This window comes from Astyanax mexicanus, chromosome 2 (assembly GCF_023375975.1).
Source record: "Astyanax mexicanus isolate ESR-SI-001 chromosome 2, AstMex3_surface, whole genome shotgun sequence".
In the NCBI taxonomy this organism is placed as follows: Eukaryota; Metazoa; Chordata; class Actinopteri; order Characiformes; family Acestrorhamphidae; genus Astyanax; species Astyanax mexicanus.
In genome coordinates this window covers 78062974-78089799 of record NC_064409.1, presented here as the reverse complement: position 1 = coordinate 78089799, position 26826 = coordinate 78062974, and the positions used below count along the sequence as shown (strand labels likewise).

General features: G+C 36.2%; 1 protein-coding gene across 1 annotated transcript in view; it reads right to left on the bottom strand.

Annotated features, from left to right (window-relative positions):
* The window catches only part of LOC103046422 (collagen alpha-3(IX) chain-like), a 72232-nt gene that overhangs the window by 24229 nt on the left and 21177 nt on the right, over positions 1-26826 (bottom strand). The window contains exons 5-18 of the mRNA XM_049474913.1: positions 24317-24713; positions 23402-23482; positions 21337-21354; positions 19603-19695; positions 17415-17450; positions 15060-15131; positions 13789-13833; positions 13073-13108; positions 7393-7416; positions 7213-7266; positions 6219-6290; positions 4514-4555; positions 4163-4219; positions 1679-1732 (exon numbers count right to left, since the gene is read on the bottom strand). Of these exons, the coding sequence (XP_049330870.1) occupies positions 1679-1732; positions 4163-4219; positions 4514-4555; positions 6219-6290; positions 7213-7266; positions 7393-7416; positions 13073-13108; positions 13789-13833; positions 15060-15131; positions 17415-17450; positions 19603-19695; positions 21337-21354; positions 23402-23482; positions 24317-24713 (1081 nt within the window). The remainder of the gene's footprint in view (positions 1-1678; positions 1733-4162; positions 4220-4513; positions 4556-6218; positions 6291-7212; positions 7267-7392; positions 7417-13072; positions 13109-13788; positions 13834-15059; positions 15132-17414; positions 17451-19602; positions 19696-21336; positions 21355-23401; positions 23483-24316; positions 24714-26826) is intronic.

Sequence of the window (26826 nt, the reverse complement as noted above, 5' to 3'; positions counted from 1 at the left end):
TGATGTACATCTCTCAGTGTTAAAATTCACATAACGTTGGAATTATTTGCCAGAGTTAACACATTTTAACTTCCTCCCAGTGTATTTGCTACACTCAAAGTTTGTCAGCTGCCATTTTCTTTGTGAACAGGTGTGTCTTTTTTCCCCTCAATCTCTCAAATTTGATAAGTAGTGACATTAAAAATATTTTGTATTGTTTTACCGTGTATTAAATGTGTTTTTTAATTCTAAATATTGTTTAAATGCATTTTTAATAATCCTGTGGAATCCTTTTTGGGCTCCTTTAGTTAGTTAGTTAGTTAGCTAGTGCGCTAACCTAACTAACACTAGCTGAGGTGAAAAACTAGCCAAGCTAAGCTAGCTGAGGAGAAGAATTAACCAACGCTCTCTTAAACAACTAAACAAGTTAAACAAAAAGCATAGCATTAGCTAGCTTTAACTTGGGTTAAATGGGGAACCTCATGCCAGAAAAGGTTAGATTAGCTAACCTAGCTAGCTAGCTAGCCTTAGCTTACGTGAAACGGGCAACTTATCACAAGAAACAACCTAAAGTTAAGTATTTAGCTAGCTAGCTGAGGTGAAATTGAAAAGTTCTTTCAGGAAACCAACACAAGCTATCCAGCTAAATGGCATGATTGTTAAATTCTGTCGTTTGAAGTCCCAGCATGTAGGTAAGCTAGATAACTTCTGTAGCTACCATTTAAGGTGGATTTTTTTCTGGTCCACCTTAAACTACGCAATAGTAAGTAAGTATGTTTTGCGTTGTGTTTGAAATGACTCCTGTTGCACCCTACTGCAACGTTATTCATATCTATAAATGTGTTTAAATGTAATGCATTTTAAATAAAAATACCAAGAACCTGAACAATAAAAAAGGATACGTTTTTGTCTTTATTTTATTTCACTATTTAATGTAATTAATACTAAGTTTAACACTTTAATACTATAATATTTACTTTTTGTAGTGTGGCATCATAGTAGCATAGTGGCATGCTCTGAAGTAGTGTAAAATTTACACTTTAGGTGTTGATCCAGCACTGCTCATTTTACTGTGTACGTATTGGATCTGATACACAGTTCAGAAGATTCAGCACCTTCTTTCTGAACCAACACATTTTTTATGAGCAAAAGTATTGGATCATAGTATAATCATGTGATTATCAGGTGTATTTTTTTCTTTGCCTAAGTGTGTCCTGATACATTAATTATTCAAACAATTAACAATGTCTATGTCTACACTCAGCTTTGGGTTTTGGTGTTTTATCTATGCAGACTGTGTATTTATAGTTAGAGGAGTAAGATAGAAAATCAATAAAAACCATAAGAGCACAAATATTGTTCATAGCCTGAACAACTGTTTGCATGAATGTCCTGAAGAAGAAAGTCGTCACTGGTGTACTAAATAACAGATGATGAACTAGGGTTGCCACCCGTCCCTTATACTGAGCATAAGAAAAATGGGTGGGTTCAGACAGAAGGTGCTGAATCTTCTGAACTGTGTATCAGATCCAGATGTAAATACCTGTAAATAAAAGCTGAAATGTTTACTTTTTTGTCTCATTTTCTTCTCTTAACATCAAATTAAAATGTTTTCACTAGCAATGGTCCCACTGTTCCAATACTTTTGGAGGGAAGTGTAGTTTAATTTCCTTTTTTACTTTGAAACATTACATCTTACCTTTTCACCCACAGCACCTGGCAACCCGTCCACACCTGGGAGCCCCCTGTGTCCCTGAAACACAACAGTGAACAATCACCTCACACTTTAGAGAGGATCAGTAAACAATTCCATTCCGTTTGTTGTTTATATATATATATATATATATATATATATATATATATATATATATATATATATATATATATATATATATATATATATATATAGTATATATATAATTTTATTTTATTTTATTTATTTATTTATTTTTTTTAGGGGGGGGGGGGGTTATGTTACGTTTGCTATGCTCTAGGTTTTGTTGCTAAGTTGGGAAGCCACCACATAAGGTGACCTGTGATATAACCTGTTTTTATTGATTAATACTATCAGATATTTCAGATTGTGTTTTTTAGGTTGCCCCACAGAAAAAGTAAAGTTCCTGGTTTCTTTTATGATTTTTTAACATATCATCCTTGAGTTGAGTTGGGGAGTCTAATTATGAAAGTGTTTCCAATTTATTTGAAAAGATAGACTCTTATTTTGAATGTAATCCCTACTTAGAAAATAAACAGGAAACAGGAAGTGTGGCAGCCATTTTGTTTGTGGAAATACATCAAGGAGCTGGGTGAGATAATATTTCTCTTCTTTTTTTCGCTTGTTTGATTTTGTTTGTTTCTTGCTGGGCCCTGGTTTGATTTTTGGGTATTTTTGTTGAGACTTTCTTCTTGTTTGGATTATTGTTGGATTTTTAATACCTTTTTTTGACAATCCCTTTACATCAATCAATAAATCAATCAATCAACCTTTGTATTAACTCAGAAGTACATTGAGGTCAACCCTTATTTGCAATGTAGCCGAGCATTAACAAACACAGGGATTGACTAAATTTAATTATTTAAAAATGACAGTAAATTAAATATAAAAATAGATAAAAAATAAAATTAGACTAAAAAAAAAAAGTAAAATAAATAATAATAATAATAATAATAATAATAATAAAGCTTGGTTTAATTGATAAAAAAATTAGATCAAAAGAAGATAAGACTAATACAACAACAACAAAAAATAGCTAAAACTAATTTTTACATAATAAAATAAAAATACAAATAAATAAGTTAACTAAAAAAAATAAAAGCAATAAAAAATACAAATAATAGTAGTGATAATAAAAGAAAATCTAAATAAGTTAAAAAGCAAGCAATAAAATACAATAATACAACTATTAAAAATAATAATAAAATAAGGAAAAAAATAAAAGGAAATATAAAACTTAAAGAAGAACTAAATTAAAAAATAAAATTTAAGAATAAATAAGATTACATGGATTATTGTTGTTTTTTTGGGCATTTTCTTTTTTAGGACTCATTGTCTTGGACTATCATTGTTTTGAGTATTTTTTCCCTCTTTTATGTAACTCTGTACTTTGAGAATGTTACAAAGGTGTAATTAATGCTAAAGGTATTTAAATTAATAAAACAACAAGGGTGCCCAAATTTATGCAGCTGCTAGGTGGCTGCTAGAGAGGTATTATTTTATAGGAGTTTATTTCCCAAGGTGCAGCTAGGTGGCTTCTGTTGCTATAGTTGTTGCTTTTGGTTATAGGTTACGATTGCTTTGCTCTATGTTTTGGTTGTAAATGTGTTGCTAAGCATATGCTAATGTGTTGCTATGGTATAGGTGTTGGTTTGTAAAGTGTGTCAAGATGGCAGCTAGACAGTTGCTATATTATAGGAGTTGTTTCCTGAGGTGTAGCTAGGTGGCCGTTAAGTATTTATTTTTTTATAGTATAGCTTTTGGTTATAGGTTAATGTTGCTATGCTCTAGGTTTTGGTTGCTAAGGTGTGCCTGTTATAGGTTTTGGTTGCAAATGTGAGGCTAAGTATTTGCTAACGTGTTGCTATGGTATATGTGTTGGTTCCTAAAGTGTTGGTAAGTGGCTGCTAGAGAGGTATTGTGTCATAGGAGTTGGTTTCTAAGGTGTAACTAGGTGACTGCTAAGGTGTTGCTATAGTATAGCTTTTGGTTTTAAGGTATGGTTGCTATGCCCTATATTTTGGTTGCAAAGGTGTTGCTAAGCATATGCTAATGTGTTGCTATGGTTTAGGTGTTGGTTTCTAAGGTGTTTCTAGGTGGACAGTTACTATATTATAGCTAGGTGGCCGTTTTTTTTTGGTTGCAAATGTGAGGCTAAGCATTTGCTAACATGTTGCTATGCTATATGTGTTGGTTCCTAAAGTGTTGTTAGGTGGCTGCTAGGGAGTTGCTACAGTATATAAGTTGGTTCCTAAGGTGTAGCTAGGTGGCTGCTAAGGTGTGGATATAGGATAGCTACAGGATAACATTTGGTTATGGGTTATGGTTGCTTTGCTCTAGGTTTTGGTTGATTTGGTGTTGGTTGCAAAGCTGATGCCAGGTGGTTACTAAGGTGTTGCTAGGTGTTTGCCAAAGGGTTGCTATGTAAATGAAGTTATTATGTAATATCCTTCGCCCTTAAACTCCTACCTTCATGCCTGGAAGCCCTGGAAGTCCCTGAGGTCCAGCAGGACACATCGTCTGACACTGCTGACACACACACACACACACACACACACACACACACACACACACACACACACACACACAGATCAGAAACGCAGTCTAAATGGGCACAGATACTCATGAATAGTCCAATGTAATCCTTTGTATAATAAACTATTTTAATACATAAACTGTTTTAATTGACCTTTAATAAAATGCATTATTTAACTGTGTATTTAATGAATAATTAGAGATGTGATGTAAGAATGTGTTGATAAGGTTTGGGCAGATTTTGCTGCTGTTTAAGAGAAAAGATTAAAGCCTTGAAGCACTCACAGTCTCCCCGCTTCCTTCAGGATTCCCAGCACCACCAGACCCCTACAAGCACAGTTACACCAGCACAGTTACAGCACACACAAACACAGCGTAACATAGCACATACAAACAGAACACAGATACACCAGCACAGTTACAGTAGCACTGGTAAAATATACACAAACACAGCACAATACAGTACATACAGACAACACAGATACACCAGCACAGTTACAGCACATACAAACACAGCACACATGCAACAGAACCATTATAGTAGCACTGTTACAGCACACACACAAAAACAGAACAATACATACAAACACAACACAGATATACCAGCACAGTTACAGCACACACAAACACAGCACAGTTGCAGCAGCACAAGTATAGCAGACAAAAAACAGCAGACACAAAGACAGCACAGATACACCAGCAAAGTTACAGCATGGTTACTAGACACAGCACAGTTACAGCACACAGAGCACAGGCAGCAAAGTTACATCACACAAACACACCACAGTTACAGTACACACAAACACAGCATCGTTACAGCACAGCACAGTTACAGCAAACACAAACACACCACAGTTACAGCACAGCACAGTAACATCACACCCAAAATTGTGCAGTTACGTCAGCACAGTTACAGCAGACACAAACACAACAGAGTTATAGCACATGCAAACTACAGTTACATCACCTACAGAACTGTAGTAGATTTACAGCAGTGCAGAAAAACACTACAGTTACAGCACAGCACAGTAACATCACACACAACACAGCACAGTTACGTCACATACAATCGCAACACAACACAGCAAATACAAACACAACATACTCACACCAGCACAGATAGGGACACAAAAATAGGGCACATTTACACATAAAAACACTAAAGCAATACAAATACAGAAAACACCTAATATCAGCACAGTTACAGCAGACACAAAACAGCACAGTTACAGCACACAGGGCAGTTACAATTACATCAAATGTACACATGTGTGTAAGCTTTCATTAAAATACGATAAAACACACAAACACACCCACATGTTCAGCACAGCTTTAAATTTACAGCTACCCACCACCCCACACAGCAGCACAGAGAATTAGCAGCAGAACAGCAGAACCTCTGCTTTATAAAGCTTTTACTCCCTACACCCACAGCCATGAAGAACTTATCTGTGACTTAGTTCATACGATAAAAAAATAATAGTAATACAAAATACAAAAATAATAATGTGGCCTAAATCTGGCCTGCTCTGGACTCGAGAAAGACTCCAATTCCCAGCATGCATTCACACGTGATAGCGTTCCCGCTCCCCCAGCTTATGATCGCTCACACCTGTTCCGTTTACTATCAATTTGGTGTCCATAGTTTTCCAATTTTTCAAGTTAAGAAGGCTTAAATACCACCAACCATGCTTACTACACATCTAACAGATGGGTAATAATGTATCAATATATATCAAATACATCAAATATTGTGATATTGTAATATGTATCGACTGTATCGATTCTCGATTTTTAAAAAATACAATGTAGGTTTCTGATCACAGTCTATTGTCTTGCTTACAGCATTGCAATATATCAAACTATAACTCCTATATCACGATACAGGGTGTATCATATTAAAATGTTCATGCAATTCACAGCGTATCTCATTAAAACAGACCAGAAATATTAGGTTAAATATATCAAATAAAGTGTTATTTGTTCTTACTGCAGGTCCAGGGGGTCCTGGTGGGCCTGGAGGTCCTGGAAGTCCGTTGGATCCTCTTGGTCCAGGAGGTCCCTGTTAAAACATCAGATACAGAAGCATTGAATGGGTAAAGAATGGCACCTAAAATTAAAATCTGTTTAGCTAGGTGGCTGCTAAGATGTTGCTAGGTAACTGCTAAGGTGTTGCTATAGGACAGCTTTTGGTTATAGGTTATGGTTCCTATGCTTTAAGTTTTGGTTGCTATGGTGTGCCTGTTATAGGTTTTGGTTGCAAATGTGCTGCTAAGCATTTGCTAACGTGTTGCTTTGGTATAAGAGTTGGTTTCTAAGGTGTTGCTACATGCCTTCTAAGATGTCGTTATATTATAGGAGTTGGTTCTTAAGGTGTTGCTAGGTTGCTGCTAAGGTGTTGCTATAGGAAAGCTTTTGGTCATTTGTTATGGTTGCTTTGCTCTAGGTTTTGGTTGCAAAGATGATGCCAGGTGGTTTAACTGTGTGCACTGTCCAGCTTGATGTAGGGAATGTTAGTGTGTCTTTGCTATCATAACGACGGGAAAAGTACACATTGCGCAGCTCAAAAAAGCACAAAAGGCATGCACCAATTATTTTAATTAGTTAATGAATTATTCATGGGTCTGTTTTTTTGGCTTTATGTGCAAAATAAACCAATCAGCATGTCACTTGCCATTCCCTTTAAGAGCCAGGTGCACTGGCTGTGACTATGGGATGTACCTGAATTGGGGATGCACCTGTGTGGACAATTCACTGCCAAGATAGCAATACGCCAGAAATTAGATTTATTCAGAAGCACTGTTGCTATTTAAACGAGGAAAATAGACTGTTGGCGGGGTGTAAGATAGCAATGAGCATCGTGACGCACCTTGTGCAGGGTGTAAGATAGATAGGATCCTAAGGTGTTCATTTAATACTGAAAAATGAACTTTGCTGTTGTTATTAATACATTATAAAATTATACTTCATATGAAGACACTGACCTCAGGGCCGATGTTCCCCTCGTCTCCTGGGATGCCAGGTTTACCGGGAGATCCCTAAAACAGCAAAATACAAACCACGACATTTGAGTTTTAAACTGGCTGTTCTTTATATAATCAGGAATTCATACGAAACAATGAAATAAACAAATTTATGTTTGTGGAAAACAAAAATCTACACACAGGCGCTCCAACAGTCTCAGGTCCCTAGAAAGAAGAGAAAAAAATATATAAATAAATACATAAACAGATTACTCAGGCTCACAAATGAAGAGACAGTGTGGAATCACATGAATAGATAGTAAAAACTCATCACCAAAGGCTGGGAAAATACAGAGAAGCTATCTATTCTTATCACTTGTTTGCTCAAATAAACAATGTTTATTAAATAAACTATTCTTAGATAAAATGAACCTACTGATTAAAACTACAATAAAAAACTACTACTTAAAAATACAATGTTTTAGGGTTTATTGACTTGATGCAATATTGTTGCCAGTATAAGGGATCAAAATAATTGCATACTGTATGAACATGCATAATGAATGAACTACTATACATAAATATAAATTACTTACTTTCAATTAGCTTTAGCAACCTGTCTATTTACTATAGATGAATATACTGTTTATTGGAACAATACATCCAGGGGTTGTGTATCACTTTTCAGATGGTTATTGTGTTTTAGATTAATATTTTTAGTCCTAAAGCCATGCAATATGCTAGATTCTAGCTATAAAACAGTAATCTATGTGTAACAACTCTGTATCTAATGTATTTTCATGCTGTGCTTTTAAACCATGTTTGTATAACAGTTTTTGACTCAATCTCAATCTAAACACTCAGTCCTGTTACCTTAATGAATTCTTACATCTTATTTGTTTATTTATTTTTAAAATAAACATTTTGAGAAAATCACTAGAATGTGCTCATCACTAGAGGGTTCCCAATGCTATTATCATAGCCACCATTTAGCTGTTTTTAATGGTTTTGCCAATTCTATGCTAAAAACTTGTTCCTGTTACTTTCACTCCTGTTACTCAAAACATAGAAAGTTACAGGAATGACTTCCAGTAACAGGAGAGATTTTTTGTCATAAGTATTATGAAATTATTTGAACAGCATTCTTTAACCATTTCTTTAAAATAAAGAAAATTTAAAGGAATTAGTGGACTTGCTTTTAAACATGCTTTTTAAATATCACATGGAATTTGTGGTAACGCTTTCTTTTACAGTACCCTAAGTTCTAGGTATTAACCAGGTAATAGTGAGGTACAAACTCTGAAGTACTAAGTAATTATTTTTGGTAACGAGATGGTAAGTACCAGAAAAGTCTTGCCTAATTACACTGAAATATCTAGGTATTAACCAGGTAATAGTGAGGTACAAACTCGGAAGTACTAAGTAATTATTTTGGGTAACGAGATGGTAAGTACCAGGAAAGTCTTGCCTAATTACACTGAAATATCTAGGTATTAACCAGGTAATAGTGAGGTACAAACTCGGAAGTACTAAGTAATTATTTTGGGTAACAAGATGGTAAGTACCAGGACAGTCTTGCCTAATTACACTGAAATGGAACTAGGTAATAAACAGGTACATGGGTGGTACAAACTCTAAAGTACTAGGTAATTATGTTGGTTAACAAGATGGTAAGAACAAGGACAGTTCAATTTAATTACACTGAAATGTCTCACAGGTTCTAGGTAATAACCAGGTAAGTGTGAGGTACTAACCCCAGTAACATGATGATAAGTACCAATACAGTTTCCTTACACTGAAATATCTCGCAGGTTCTAGGTAATAACCAGGTAAGTGTGAGGTACTAACCCCAGTAACATGATGATAAGTACCAATACAGTTTCCTTACACTGAAATATCTCACAGGTTCTAGGTAATAACCAGGTAAGTGTGAGGTACTAACCCCAGTAACATGATAAGTACCAATACTGTTCATTTTAATCAGTCTCTATTTATTTGATTTAAAAATAAAAGGTCAATACCTGATAACAGAGAAGAAATAGCTTATTTCTCTTTACTGAGTTCTTACCATGTAGTTCAACAAATAACCCTCTGTAGAACATCCTACTGTAAGTACCATATAAAACACTGTGTAACTAACAGAACTTTCTGCTTAATAAAGGAGTAAAAGGACTGTAAAAGAAAGCAGAGCTTATTTCTCTGGTTTTACTCAGTTCTTACCATGTAGTTCAACAAATAACCCTCTGTAGAACATCCTACTGTAAGTACCATATAAAACACTGTGTAACTAACAGAACTTTCTGCTTAATAAAGGAGTAAAAGGACTGTAAAAGAAAGCAGAGCTTATTTTTCTGGTTTTACTCAGTTCTTACCATGTAGTTCAACAAATAACCCTCTGTAGAACATCCTACTGTAAGTACCATATAAAACACTGTAACTAACAGAACTTTCTGCTTAATAAAGGAGTAAAAGGACTGTAAAAGAAAGCAGAGCTTATTTTTCTGGTTTTACTCAGTTCTTACCGTGTAGTTCAACAAATAACCCTCTGTAGAACATCCTACTGTAAGTACCATGTAAAACACTGTGTAACTAACAGAACTTTCTGCTTAATAAAGGAGTAAAAGGACTGTAAAAGAAAGCAGAGCTTATTTTTCTGGTTTTACTCAGTTCTTACCGTGTAGTTCAACAAATAACCCTCTGTAGAACATCCTACTGTAAGTACCATATAAAAACACTAACTGTTACACTCCCCAGGCGTGGGTTAGGCTATAACAGTTTGCGACCCCGGGTGAGCAGGGCCTAGATCAGCTGAATACAGGATACAGAGAAGACACAGTGAGACGGTGTTTCCAGTGAGTTCTCAGCTTAATCTCTTTATTTAACAACATACACAAACTAAACCACTTTTACTTTGGTCTCTTTTTTCTTTCTTTTGCAGTTTCACATACACATTGCATCTCATCTGCATTTTACATACATTCACAGAGAATCCTTTTTTTACTTTTTTTCAGTTAACAAAACTCTGTATATCACAGTACATATTACCTTTACTTTTTAATCAGCAAACCCTCTTAATACTGTTTCTACACACACACAAAAAAAAAAAAAATATATATATATATATATGAATATAAAAATACTACTCTATATTAATACATTTACATATGCATACATATACCAATACTCAAACTTCTTTCATATTAACACACTACATTACCAAAAACACCTTTAACTTTTACTGAGCACACTAACTACATCTTAGTGCTTTTAAATCTCATTTTAAGCAGAGTTTCTAATATTTGTATCTGCATAGAGTGTATAGAATTGACCAAAGTATAAAACTTGAACAAAGTGTATAAAAACATGATTACTTAGAGAAACCTTAAACTGTAGCTTATCTAGCTGTAATAACTCATTATTGTGGTTGGCAGAGGCTCTATATTTACTTTAACAAGGCCAAACTGGCTCTTAAAAAGAGAATAAAATTGACTTGACTTTTAATAAACATGTATTTAACTAACAGCGACTGCTAATGCTAGCGTAAATGTATAGAGAAACAATAGGAATGAAGGCGCGAAATTAGCCCGAGCTACTTTGAGAAACAGCGACACACGGGCACAATTACCGAGCGAAAATAGCTAAAACTAGAGCGCGAACACACGAGAGATAATTACAGGCTTAAACACTGTTATAGAGCGAAGTTAGCGACCGAAAGAGCGAGAGGAATAACAGCGGGGAGCCGGTAAGGAGCGCGGTTAGCCGGGGCAGTGGCTAATGCTAGTGGCAGAGGCAAGAGCGCCGGCCAGGCGCGCGGGAGTGAATGCTCCCCGATGCTGAGCGTCCACCAACACACAAGGCCATAGCGGCTCATATTACACAGCAAAACCTTTTAACGAACATATACACTCAAATATCCCTCTTATAGTGCTTTGGAAACATTTATACTTGCACAGTTCCACATATTTCCCCACCTGGATACAGAGAAGACACGGAGTTCCCAGTGTGAGTTCTCAGCTGAATCTGAGACCCATCTCCTGTTGCTCACCTAAGCCACAGCCTAGCGCCCGCCCCCTGGCACTGCTCCCCCTACAGGACTGGATGTTTCACGTTTCACATACAAAAACCCATTCAGAAACCCAAAAGAATATATATTACATGGTACTTACAGAAAGTTGTGTCACATTTAAGTAGTTATTATATATATATATATATATATATATATATATATATATATATATATATATATATATTTAACATGTAAGACCTTATTCTACAAATTATGTTTAAAAAGGGGGTAAATACACATATTCAACACTTTATTCTTATGGTATACTTTTTCACCCTTAAACCTTGTAACATGCTCTAATGTCTTTAAACATATGGCCAAGTATTCCATTCCTGTGCTGTCTTCCTAGTGAAGAATTCCACTCTATAAACCTTAAATTCATTTTTAGGGATTTCTCAGTCAAATAAATAGAGACTGATTAAAATGAACAGTATTGGTACTTATCATCATGTTACTGGGGTTAGTACCTCACACTTACCTGGTTATTACCTAGAACCTGCGAGATATTTCAGGGTAAGGAGACTGTATTGGTACTTATCATCATGTTACTGGGGTTAGTACCTCACACTTACCTGGTTATTACCTAGAACCTGTGAGATATTTCAGTGTAATTAAATTGAACTGTCTGGTTCTTACCATCTTGTTAACCAACATAATTACCTAGTACTATGGACTTTGTACCACCCATGTACCTGTTTATTACCTAGTTCCATTTCAGTGTAATTAGGCAAGACTTTTCTGGTACTTACCATCTTGTTACCCAAAATAATTACTTAGTACTTCCGAGTTTGTACCTCACTATTACCTGGTTAATACCTAGACATTTCAGTGTAATTAGGCAAAACGTTCCTGGTACTTACCATCTTGTTACCAAAAATAATTACTTAGTACTTCCGAGTTTGTACCTCACTATTACCTAGTTAATACCTAGAACTTAGGGTACTGTAAAAGAAAGCGTTACCGAATTTGTAACCATCTTCAGATTAAAAACCTAAACAAAAAGTCATATAAAGCTGCCTGAGACTAACCAGTACATGTTTTGAATAGTTAAATACATGTGTTAATAAATTTAATAGAGTTAGAAAAAAAATGTTTAATTTGAAAGAGTTACAACAGGCAAATGGCTCCCATTTGGTGGAATGGACCAGAAAGCTTATAATTTTGTTTTTTGACTAATTTGGTCCTTCTGAACATTAACACTATGACTTCCTGTACAAAGACAACATTTAGCAAAAGAATGGGTCTCTGGAGGATATATAACTGCAAGTGTCTCATCTATATCTTTAATGCAACAATATGATATATAGATTTTAGCATCCTCATAGCAAATGCATATTGTGTTATGATCTTTCTTTTACATATTGTAATGCATGTATTTTGTACATGGCTACTGATTACTCGTACTTATCTATCTATCTATCTGTCTGTCTGTCTGTCTGTCTGTCTGTCTGTCTGTCTGTCTGTCTGTCTTCATCATTTCCTTAGTTTCACTCTGCTATACTGCTTCGGTTAAAAACGCTTAAAGACAAACACTTTTTTGGGGGAAAAAACACGTTTAGCTGTTTGTAAATGCATAGTGATTTTAGAACATACAATGCATTATTAGGTTTATTGGGTCCCACAACATACAATCTTAGGGTCTATGAAATTGATGAATCTGCAGAATCTATATATAAAGTTTAAGGAGAGAAACTGGCACATGTGCAATGGAAATGAATATTAAAACAATGTATTGGTTTTAAATATTAAAAATACTGAATAACTCTACATATATTAATGAGTTTAAGTGTATGCCAACAAAAGGTAAAAACTTACTGGGGGTCCGGCTGGTCCTGGGAATCCTTGTAGACCCTACATTTAGAACATACGATACTGTAAGTACACAGGTGTTTCAGTGCAGTAAAAAAACTACACTCACTGACACACCACTTTATTATAAAACCCTATACAGTAGCTCCACCCCGCTGTGGGTTAGAGACTGTTCTATCTGTTATGGCAGATTCTTCCACACCTTCAAAAACTGTAACCGACCAAACGTATTGGAACAGTGAGACCAGTCCCTTTAATTCTGCTGTAGACTGAAAATAGTTTGATTTGACAATAATATATTAATATGAAACAAACAAAAAAAATCCACATTTCAGCTTTTATTTTTTACTTCCTTGGTCTAGCTGTTTGAGATACTGTTTTGACATACTTAATACACCAGCGACGACTTTCTTCTTCAGGACATTCCATACAGTTGTTCTGGCTATAAACTATATTTGTTTAATGGTTCTGATTGATTTTATATCTTCTCTGAGCTTCATTTTTGCTTGTTTTTCACTCATAGACTCTCACGGCTCTCTGGATTTCATGTTGGTTACTCCTCTAACTATAAAATGCACAGTGGTCCTGTGGCCAGAAACTGACCACTTATAAGGGAACTTATAGTCTATTACTGTACATTTTATCGTATGTGATTTACAATAATAGATGCGTCTGATAAACAAAAATTATGTTTTAATAAATAGTGTTAATAGTTTCCTTACCCTCTCTCCCACTGGTCCCCGTGGTCCCATTGGTCCCATGGGCCCCTGTGAGAAAAAAAAAATCACATGGTTTTAACCCGATCAGGAGAACTCTTTTATCTGTCTTTTTCTTTTTATGTTTTTTTTTCGTACATAGTAAATGAATACTAAAGTGATCCAGACTATGAAGGAACACTGTATAAGGAATCATGTAGTAACTTAAAAGTGTTAAACAAACCAAAATACTCTGTGAAGCTTTTATGTGCTTTTATCTGGGGCAGTCCTGATGAGTGCCAGTTTCATCATCATAACTGACTGAGCTTTATTTTTCCTTAAAGTAATTTTTTTTAGTTGAGTAGTTGTTGCTTCTCATAATCTGGATTAGAACATTACTCAAATATTCACTATTCACTGTATACCTGTAACTCTACCTCTTCACTACTTTACTTTAACTGATGCTCTCAAACACTTTAAGAGACAAGAAATTCAAGTAATTAACTCTTGATGAGTTCAGCACAGCTGTTAACTGAAAGCCTGAATTCTAGGTGACTCTGCCTCATAAAACTGACTGAGAAAATCCAGCAGAGATGAGTAACACTGATCATCTAAACAGGAGATGCTACTTTGAAGAAAAATATAAAACATATTTTGGTTTGTTTAACGCTTTTTAATTTACTACTCAATTCCAGTTGATACAGTGGTGTGAGAAAGTTTGGGCACCCCTGATAATTTTCATAATTTTCCTTTAAAAATCATTGGTTGTTTTTGATCAACAATTTCAGTTAAATATATCATATTGCAGATGAACACAGTAATATTAGAGAAGTGACACTTTCTTTATATGCTATAAACTTCATTTCAATTCTCAAATATCACTGTGTTCATCTGCCTTTATGATAAATTTAGCTATATTTAAAATTGCTGATCCTAACAACCAATGATTTATAAAGGAAAATCATAAAAATGATCAGGGGTGCCCACTGTATCACATAGAATTGACATTCATTTTTAATGCAGAAGACTCCGCCCACATATCCCAGGGGTCAGTGCAGCGTTCTTAAGCTTCTGTGGGACATGGCAAAAGTCATGGGACGCTATGCTAGTTCCTATCCCATGACATTTAGTATGTCAGTTTTATTGCACTTAGAAATAACAAATGCATTTGACCTCTATGTGTCTCTCTCTCTCTCTCTCTCTCTCTCTCTCTCTCTCACAATCTCACACACACACACACACACACTCACTCACACACACACACTGTATGAGGGCTGTGATAGCATCTTGGCACTTACAACTGATCCTGGCAGTCCCGGTAGGCCTCTCTGGCCCGGCAGGCCGATCTCACCCGGCTCTCCTTTACTGCCCTACAACACACACATACACACACACACACACACACACACACACACACACACACACACACACACACACACATACACACACACACACACGAACAAGTAAAACAAATGCAGCTTTATCAGAGAGCAGCATCGGCCGCTGCGGTTGCTTGGATACGCCGCAGCTCGGCCGGTCAATGCTAAATCAATTAGAGACACTCTCCCGCTCTCCGCTACATCCAGCATCCTCAGCAGCACACACACACACACACACACACACACACACACACACACACACACACACACACACACACCGGGTCAGAACCAGACCAGAGTGAAGTCTAAACACACCACTGCACTCCTGCAGATACAAGCTTTCTGCTGCTTGCTCTGGATGCAGATCATGATGTGTTTATAGATATACTGTATACTGTAGGTCTGTCATTATTTATTTGTTATTATATATTTGTTGTGGATGACACTGTATCCCAGAAATGATAAACGGATAAACAACATTACTGTCATTTACAGCAGTGATTAACTGATACTATAAAATGATCATTTGAAAAAAAAACTACTGTATACTTTGATGTATGATGTTAACTCTTAAGGCTCCAGCCCAATATTGGTCGTTTAAACTACTTGTGTATCTCCAAAAACTTCATTTCAAATATCATTGAAAAGTTACTATATTTCAGTAATTCAGTTGCAAATGTGAAACTCATATATTATATAGATGTATTAAAAACAGAGTGATCAATTTTAAGAGTTTATTTCTTTTACTGTTGATGATTATGGCTTACAGCCAATGAAAACCCAAAAATCAGTGAAAATTTAAATATATCATATAGAACCAATTGGTACCCCACGTGGTTTCTAGGGTGATGCTAAGTGGAAGCTATGGAGGTTAGGCTAGGTGGTTGCTGGGGTGCCTTTTGTATGAATGCCAATACAGTGAGCCATTGAAATGTTGCATTTCCAATCCAATAAGCATTACTCTAGATCTTTTAGATTTCTTTTATATGTGGTTGCAATGGTGTTGCTAAGGTGGTTGTTATAATATTGCTAGGTCCTCACTATGATGTTGCTAGGTGGTTGCGATGATATCCCAAGTGTTTGCTAAGATGTTGCTAAGTGCTTGCTACAAATAAGATAAGGTGTTGCCAGGTGGTTTTGACGGTGTTGCTAAGTGCTATGGAGTCCTAGGTGGTTGCTGGTGTACCTTTTCTACGAATACCAATACAGTGAAGCATTGAAATGTTGCATTTCTAAGCCAATAATCAAATGATTCTTGATATTGGTTTTTGTTGTGATTTGACCTGGTTGCTATGGTGTTGCTCAGGTGGTTAAGATGGTATCCAAGGGGTTTGTTAAGATGTTGCTCAGTGTCTGCAACAATGATGTTTCAGTTTGTACCACCATAGTTATATACCAGTAAACTATGATGTTGCTAGGCCATTGCGATGGTATCCCAGGTGTTTACAAAGATGTTGTTAAGTGTTTGCTATACGTAATATATGGTACTTCCAGGTGGTTTCTAGGGTGTGCCTTTTCTATGAATCGCAATACAGTGAGGCATTGAAATGTTGCATTTTCAATCCAATAATCATTACTCTGGATATTTTTTAATGTTTTATGTTTTTGTTGGAATTCTACCTGGTTGCTATGTCGTTACTAACTATGCTATGATATTGCTTGGTGCATATTGCTATTCCATTCCAATCCAATAACCTTACCTCAGGATATAGATTTTTGTCTTGATTATACCTGGTTGCTATGGTGTTGCTAAGGTGGTTGCTATGATATTGCTTGGTGCATATTGCTATTCCATTCCAATCCAATAACCTTCACTCAGGATATAGATGTTTGTTTTGATTCTACCTGGTTGCTATGGTGTTGCTAAGGCGGTTGCTATGATATTGCTTGGTGCATATTGCTATTCCATTTGGAACATGTTCAATCCAGTAATCATTACTCCGGATATTGTTTTTTGGTTGTGATTCTACCTGGTTTCTATAATGTTAGTAGGTGGTTTAGATGGTATGCAAGGTGGTCATTATGATGTTACTAGGTCTTTGCCACACATAAGATATTTGCATTTTTAATTCAATAATCGTTTATCTGGATATTGATTTTTGTTTTTATTTACCTGGTTGCTATGATGTTGATAGGTGGTTGCTATGACCAGGTGATTGCTAGGATGTTTCTGAGTGGCTTCTACACTGATGTCTCAGTTTGTACTGCAGTAAACTTTTTAATATCTGTTTTTTTGTTCTGCTGAAAGGTGTAAGATGGTGTTTTTGTACTCACAGGTGCACCTGTAGATCCCGGGGTCCCCGGAAGACCCTGAAACACAAGCCAGAAACGAGTGACACAGTGTGAAAAGCAATCAGACGCAGGAGGCGGAGCTGCAGCATGAGGAACATCAGTAATGAACAGGTGCTCCTGAGCAGAAGCGGAGAGCGGCTCGGTAACGAGCTGCAGGAAACGAGTGGAGAGAGGAAAACTGCTTCCTCCTCCTCCTCATTATAGACCCGCCCGTCAACCCGCAGGATAATGAGAGCAGGACAGGAGCTTAAATAACAGAGCTAAAATAACCCTGCGCCGCTTCAGGGACTGAAGGTCCTGTGCTGTGAACACTGTTCCTCAGGATGATGAAGATCTGGAACATCATGAATGACTGATACACTTTTCTGAAGCTTCGCACGAGTATTAGGTGATATCCTGTCACGAGGACGTCTTCCCATGTGAGTCACCAGCCCTCACAGCCCTTACACACTTACAGTATGTTCACAATTATATTCAAATACAGTGTGTGCAGTATAGTGTGTGTATAACAGAGGGAAATATTTTTATTTATTTATATTTATTTATTTATTTATTTATTTATATTTATAATATTTTTTCATATTATAAATACAGTACCAGACACATATACTGTATATATATATATATATATATATATATATATATATATATATATATATATATATATATATATATTTGTACCCTACATTGTAAATTAATAGTGATCTAGACTATAAAGCAACACATAACAGATGAAACTCTTGCTCCTCCTTTACTGGTGCAGTCTTGATGAGTGCCAGTTTCATCATTATAACATTTTCTTTACTTAGTTGAGTACTTCCTGTTTCTCATAACCTGGATTCGAACATTACTCAAATATTCACTATTCACTGTATACCTGTAACTCTACCTCTTCACTACTTTACTTTAACTGATGCTCTCAAACACTTTATTAAGAGACAAGAAATTCAAGTAATTAACTCTTGATGAGTTCAGCACAGCTGTTAACTGAAAGCCTGAATTCCAGGTGATTCTACCTCATAAAACTGACTGAGAAAATCCAGCAGAGATGAGAAAAACTGTCTCTATCTAAGTAGCAAGAGGTGCCACTTTGAAGAATCTTAAATATAAAACATATTCTGGTTTGTTTAATATATATATATACATATGTTTTACATAATAACTTCATATGTTTTTCTTTATAGTTTCAATGATTTATTTAAATAATAATATTAAAAAGGTGTGTCCAAACTTTTGACTGGTACTGTATCTCGATGTCTAAAAATATATTGATCAAATTTATATATATATGCTAAGGTGTTGCTACAGTATGCCGTTGCTACAGCTTTACGGGTGGTTTCTACTGTGTTGCTAGGTGGTTCTTGTAATGTTGCTAAGTGGTTACTATACTGTAGTGTGACACGTGGTTGCTATGGTGTTGCCAAATGGTTAAACCACTTACACTGTCCTAAGTGGTTGCTAGGCAGTGGATCTGATGTTGTTAAGTGGTTGCTTTTGGAGATATTGAGTGGACTTATACCATATGCAATGTTTAACCAATAGGTTTTGTGGATTTTTTAAATTTCTTGTTTAAGGCATAAATTATATTTGAAATTGATATATTGAAAATGTCAAAAACAATAGAGTAAATTAACACATATATTTTTTAAATTATTAGGCTACTTTCCACAAGGGGGTGGTATTAACACCAGTTTCTGAATGTCAGGTGTTTGATAAGATGTTGCTAAGTAGTTGTTAAGATGAGGTGTTGCCAGGTGATTTCTAGGGTGTTGCTAATGGGATGCTAGGGTGTCCTAGGTGGTTGCTAGTGTGCCTTTTCTATGAATACTAATACAGTGATGTAGTCGAAAAGAAACATTTTTGTCGATTTTTAGTTTACTACCTTATTTGAACAGACAAACTGTCCCTTACACTGTGCCAAAATTTCTTAATGAACGGACCAATAGAAATACTTAAAAATGACCTGAAATAAACTCTTTTTACATTGACTTCCATTGAAAGTTTACAAGCTTTTTTCTCTCTCCTGTAAAGTTGCTGTTTTGGAGATAAGTGTTTTTCATTGGACAGCGACGATATGCTTTTTGAATAAGTTTTTGAATATGCAACAAAAATGTATTTTTATGGACAGACCAGAATAGAAATACTATAAGAAAGAAGAAGGAAAGCTTACATCTCTTCCATCACGACCGTCTTCTCCTGAAGGTCCCCGAGGCCCTGGAGGGCCCTGAGGTCCAGCAGGTCCAGGGATTGGCTTTGGGTCCGGCTGGGTTGAACAAAAGATGCAACAGAAAAATGAGCACAAATATATTTCACCAGACAAGGAACCTATTCTAAACTATATTAATTATGTGTGTATAATGAAGCTATTAATGAATATTTGTCATGGTAAGTATTCTACCTGACTTCTATGATGTTGCTAGGTGGCTGCAATGGTATCCAAGGTGTTTGCTAAAATGTTGCTAAGTGGTTGCTACACATAAGATATGATGTTGACAGGTGGTTTGTAAGATTTTGCTAAGTGGATGCTGTAGTATCCTAGTTGGTTGCTAGTGTGCTTCTGAATATTGATTTTGGTGACATTCTACCTGGTTGCTATGATGTTGCTTAGACAGTAATGTAGTGATACAAGTGGTTGATCTGGTGTTGCAAGGGGGTCTCTATGATGTTGCTAAGACAGTAATTTAGTGCTACAGGTGGTTGATCTGGTGTTGCAAGGGGGTCTCTAAGATGTTGCTAAGACAGTAATGTAGTTCTATAGGTGGTTGATCTGGTGTTGTGAGGGGCGTCTCTATAATGTTGCTAGGTGGTTTCAATTGTATCTCCAATCATATGATGGTTGCTGGTGTGCCTTTTCTATAAATGCCAATAAAGTGAGGCATTGAAATGTAGCATTTTCAATTCAATAATTATTACTCTGGTTGTTGATTTTTGATGGGATTCTCCTTGGTTGCTGTGGTGTTGCTAAGGTGGTCACCTATGATGTTCCTAGGTGGTCAATATGATGTTGCTAGTTGCGTACCATGATATCCCAGATGTTTGCTAAGATGCTGCTAAGTGGCAGCTACATGGATTATTGTTGGTTTCCAGGTGGTTTTTAAGGTGTTGTAAGTGGATGTTATGATGTCCAAGGTGGTTGCTAGTGTATCTTCCAAAAATGGGAATATAGTTTGCCGTTGGAATGGAACATGTCCAATCCAATAATCATTAGTCCGGATTAATTATTTTTTTGTTGTGATGCTACCTGGTTTCTATGATGTTTGTAAGTGGTTGCAATAGGATGCAAGGTGGTCACTATGATGTTTCCAGGTGGTTTCTAAGATGTTGCGAAGTGGATGCTATGGAATCATAGGTGGTTGCTAGTGTGCCTCTCATTATTTATTTTGGTGGCATTTTACCTGGTTGCTATGATGTTGCTGAGACAGTAATGCAAGACTACAAATTGTTGATCTGGTGTTGGAAGGCGGTCTCTATGATGTTGCTATGTGGTTGCAGTGGTATCTCCAATGACACGGTGTTGCAAAGGAGTAGCTAGACATAATGTAAGATATGGTGTTGAAAGTTGGTTTTGACTGTATTACAAAGTGGCTGCTATGATGTCTCAGGTGGTTGCTATGGTGTTGCTAAGGGCTTGCTTGGTTGTTAATGTGATGTTGTTGGGTGCCTAAAAGTTTAATGAGATTACACTAGATTAGATAATGATCTATGTAAAAAGAACACCAATAATAATGGGAAATTGATATTTATACCTGTTAATTTTTTTTTTTACCTGTCACACTGTGGTGATTGCAGAACGCAGTAAGTATAGCAGAAAGCAATGAGCCAAAATTGAGCAATAAAGCATTGGAGTAGATTATTTGCTTTAAAAAAAAAAAGAAAATAAAGTAAATAGAATTAAATGAAGTACCTCAGCATTGGCATACATCTGAAGAAGCACAGGGAGAAAAATAGAAAATCATTGCAGAGTTAGTGAAAACGCCACCCGACACCTCACCAGCAGAATCAGAAACAAAGCATCACATGATCAAAACTACAGCAGTGATTGGCCAGCAATTAAAGCGGGGATGTGAACTTGCTCTGAATGCTAGTGAAGCCTTTAATAAAGCTGACGTTAAAGCTTGCAATGAGCTGTAATGAAGGTATTTGTAAATATTATTATTATTATTATTATTATTATTATTATTATTATTATTATTATTATTATTATTATTATTGGATATATTGGTCATGTAATGTACAGTAATGTGCAAACATCACAAATCTTAATGAGCAGAAGATGCTAAACAATAAGGTGTGCTCGATTCAAATATACAGTATTTATTCACTATTATGCCCAAAACAGGGTGGTGGTAGTTTCACTGGTCAATTCGGAAAGTAAAAAAATGGCTATATTTGTATTGTAAATTTTCCTATAATTAACTACAGCAGTCCTTGAAAGTTTGTGGATGCTTTAAATTTCTCTATATTTCCACGTAAATTTGGCCTTAAACCTCAACAGATTTTTACACGTTTTAAGTCCTAAGAGTTAAAGATAAAATGAACCAAATCAAACCAAGGAGACAAAGAAATCCAGTGTAACTTCTAAGCAACTGAAGGCCTTTCTCTCATTGGCTAATTTTAGTGTTCATAAGTCACAAGACTTGTAGGACTGTGTAAAGACTGTATTAACCTTTTAGGTCAAATTAATGCAAATCTCCTAAAGGTTTCACAAACTTTTTTAAAGCATCACAGTATTTCAGTCCAAATCTTTATATAAAGCTGTTTTAATCCCCTTTTAAAGGGTCTAAAATTTAAAGTCAGTTCTTCTAAAGCAGTTTTATTGTTCTCTCTGTAAATTCTCTATAAAGGAATGATGTTTTCTCTATTCTAGAAGAGCCCTGGGGTTTCCATTTCACCTGATCAGAGACGTTTTTCTCTACAGACGTCTCAAATTCAATTACTAAATGATCTGTTCCTTATAATCTCTAAAAGGGCAGAATGAATGGTGGAACCTGTGACATAATGAAGAACAAACTACACACTATTACCACTGAAATAGAGCATTTTCAATCTAATAATCATTACTGTGGATATTTTTATGTGTTTTATATTTTTTAGATGGCGGGATTCTACCTGGTTGCTATGGTGTTTCTAAGGCGGTTACTGTAATATTGACAGGTTGTCAATATGATGTTGATAGGTGGTTGCTACACATAAGATAATGTGTTGCCAGATGGTTTCTAGGGTGTACTGAAGTGGAGTTGAATGTACTTCAGTGATTTAAAAAAAAAAATATAGAATATTATATTATAAGACTAATTGGTACTTTTGGCAGTGTGGGCAGTGTGCCAAGTCCTGCTGGAAAATGAAATCTGCATCTCTAAAAGTTGTCATTAGAGGTAAACATGAAGTGCTGTAAGATTTTGTGGGAAAACAAAACTGCACTGACTTTAGACTTGATATAACAGCAGCAGATTATATAACTTTAATGGAATCAAGTTTCACACAGCTTCAAACCGCTTTGATGACTTCTGCACATTACTGTACATGTATTAATGTGAATTAATTGTTAATTATTAGTAGTATTTGACATCAGATGGCTGTTTTACCAAGTTCTTTACATACACAGGTCTTATAATATAATAATAAGCTGGTTATTACAGCAGTATTGAACAGATACTTCATTAACCTTTGCAGTTAGATAGTTTGCAAATTAATTGCAGCATGAAAAATCATTAATTAATATATTAAATACTAGATTCTTCTACTTTATTTTCTATTTCTGCCAGTTAATGATGGTATCGATGGACACTACGGCAGACTGGGTGGGAACAATCAGGTCCCAGATGAAAAAAGACCAATCTGTTCAGTAACTAGTTCAATTGATTAGTCAATAACAAGGTCATCAAAATGCAAATGAACTCTACTATTGATCTGTGACTTTGATGGACAGTGACCTGAGCCAATAGTGACAGGGATGATGGCGTGATTACCTCAGACATGGGAAGCTCAGTGCAGCTCTCTCTCTGAGCTCGCTTTGGGTCACAGTGAATCAGCATCCACTGCAACTCAAACTACAAACAAACAAACAAACAAAGAGACACACAAACAAACAAACAAACAAACAAACAAACAAACAATGGCTTTACTATACACATTAATTTAATAATTTACATTTTAATAGATAATAGTGAAAACTCTATTATTGTTATTAGAAACACCTACCTACTACACCTTGTGCTTTCACTTATTCACTTTCTGGCCATTTTATTAGAAACACCTACCTACTACACCTTGTGCTTCCACTCACTCACTGTGGCCACTTTATTGGAAACACCTACCTACTACACCTTGTGCTTTCACTTACTCACTTTCTGGCCATTTTATTAGAAACACCTACCTACTACACCTTGTGCTTCCACTCACTCACTGTGGCCACTTTATTGGAAACACCTACCTACTACACCTTGTGCTTCCACTCACTCACTGTGGCCACTTTATTGGAAACACCTACATTAATACACCTTGTGCTTCCACTCACTCACTCACTGTGGCCACTTTATTGGAAACACTTACCTACTACACCTTGTGCTTCTCACTCACTCACTGTGGCCACTTTATTGGAAACACCTACTTTACTACACCTTGTGCTTCCACTCACTCACTGTGGCCACTTTATTGGAAACACCTACATTAATACACCTTGTGCTTTCACTTATTCACTTTCTGGCCACTTTATTGGAAACACCTACTTTACTACACCTTGTGCTTCCACTCACCCACTCACTGTGGCCACTTTATTGGAAACTCCTATACTTCTACACCTCGTGCTTCCTTTCACTCTCTGGTCACTTTATTAGAAGTTAATAGAAGTTTTTGACCATATTTGGATTTTTTGCTGTTCTCACCACGACAGAGGTGTTTGGGTCTGTGTCCAGACGTCCAATCAGAGTGTCTCCCTCAGTGTTGACATATCCCTTGCTCTTGATTGGCTTCTGGTCGACGGGCTGGCAGTCGACGTACAGGGTGACCAGCTCACTCTCCACGCCGATCATCACCTTATGCCACTTGGTGTTGAAGAGCACGGACAGGCCTGGGAAGGTGACGGTCTGCAGGTCTCCATCCATGGTGGTCAGGAAGAACTCCAGGGCCTGCTGGTCTCCGTTCAGCCTCATCCCAGCCTGCTTCAGCCCATCCTCGTCCACCACCTGCCACAGGTTCCACACCTTATTCACCGTGTTCTTGATCATGCGGAACGTGGTCATGAAAGAGAACTCCTCCGGGAAACCTCTCGGGAAGTTCAGCCTTCAGAGAACACAGAAAAGACAAGCTCCAGAACTTCAGCACACAGTGTACATAATCTTCTAGTTACTAGTGCATCAAAAAAAAAAAATAATAAGAATGTCATTAAAAAGCTACTTCATTTTTGTATTTCAGTTCAAAATGTGAACTCATATATTATATAGATGTATTAGCCAATGAAAACCAACAAAAAAAATCATTGTCTCAGAAAATTAGAATATTATATAAGACCCATTGGAACTTTCGGCAGTGTGGGCAGTGTGCCAAGTCCTGCTGGAAAATGAAATCCGCATCTCCATAAAAGTTGTCAGTAGCAGAGGTTCAGCATGAAGTGCTGTAAGATTTTGTGGGAAAACAAAACTGCACTGACTTTAGACTTGATAATAAAACACAGTGGATCAACACCAGCAGATGATCAGCATGTCTCTCCAAACCATCACTGATCATCAGTATATTTTACATTTCATTTATAAATCAAGGGAGCAGAGGAAGAGTGGAGAGACACACAGTCCAAACTGCTCGAGGTCTAGTTGTAGCACTAGTCTGGATGACTTTACCTACCTCAAATTCTCGCTTACTAAGTATGAATTCAAGATTTGAGATCCATCAGATCATCTACTGTGACTGGTAGCTTGAATGTAAATGATTCTATAGTTAACCCATCTCTAAACCTAACTTTGAGCCTAATATCAACCATTAATCTACCTTAGAGCCTAACCGAAACCTTAACCTATACCTTAAATATAACTCTTAAAATGTTAAAATTTGAGTTTGGGTTAGAGTTAGGTGTAGGGTTCCTTTTAATAGAGAATCAATTACTTTCAGAGTTCAGTTGCTTGTAATAAACATGAATGTTAGTTGAGCATCCATAATGCATCTATAAACGGACCATCCAAATACAATAATATGTTACCATAATATCTGTACTAAATAGAAACTTGCTACTATGGGACTTCTAGACTTCTCTAGTTAAAGCTTAGCCCTACTATTGACCAATCTCTCGTGACAGCCCTGATAAATACTGATGTATCAAGTATAGCTTTAATCCAAACTCAAGTAAAAACATAGCGCATCCACCAAGAAACATATTCAAAATGATAGTTCTTCTTCTCTACAGATGCTTTACACCAGTAAAAACAGTCAATGACAGTTCTACCAGATAAGTGGCCACTAGGGGGCTTGAGAAAAGATGCTCTTCAACTGTAATATCGTACTTCTCCAGTGAAATATGACTCTGAATGTTAGATTTAGTATTTTTTTTTCCTCCTTAGAATGAATAATAGATTCTACATCAACTCTAACATCATGTTTTATCATGTGGCATCATTTTTTTAAAACCCTTTATTCTCTGTAGGTCAAATGATCCCAGCAATTTCACTCACCATGGGTTTTAGCATTATTATAAGTGTTTTAATAGCATTGTATAAGTATTATAAGGATTGTGGTGTTAAGTCAGGGCCTGAAGTGAAGGGATATTTCAAGTAAAATTATAAAACTGATTTAGTTTTTTTGTAGTGAACTCATTATTATTACATTATTACCTCACAAATATGTGTAACATTTTGAGATATGTTATGTTTTGCGCCAATTAAACAGCCTTAATGAAAAGTTGAAACATATTTTTTACTTATTGTCTTTTTTGAATTAGGAAAAGGCAATGAATATGAATTACGAAATGTCAGGTCTAGTGCTGAAAGCGCTCCTGTCTCCTCCACACTCAGCGCTACCTGTAATCTCCAGTCTGCAAACTACACTACCCAGAACTCACCTGTTCACCTGACACCACCCGGAAGCCTTGAATAAGCCCTTTTATGCACACACCGGTGCAGAGTATTGTTTGGTTCTCCTACATTACAAAGCGTTTCCTGTTGCCTTTATTGTTCTTCAGGTTTTGACCCCTTGGATTGTATTTTCTGGACTCACTGGATTATTGTGTACTACCTGGACTGTTTATACCCATTTCTGCAGGCATGTTTGTCTGCTCTCTGTTATTGATTATTGTTAATCTGCCCTATTTAAAAAATATCTGTTTATTTCATCCGCACGAGTATATTCTGAATGCTACACAAAACTAATGTCAACCATTTTTTCAGAGACTGGGGTTGAATGGGGTCCA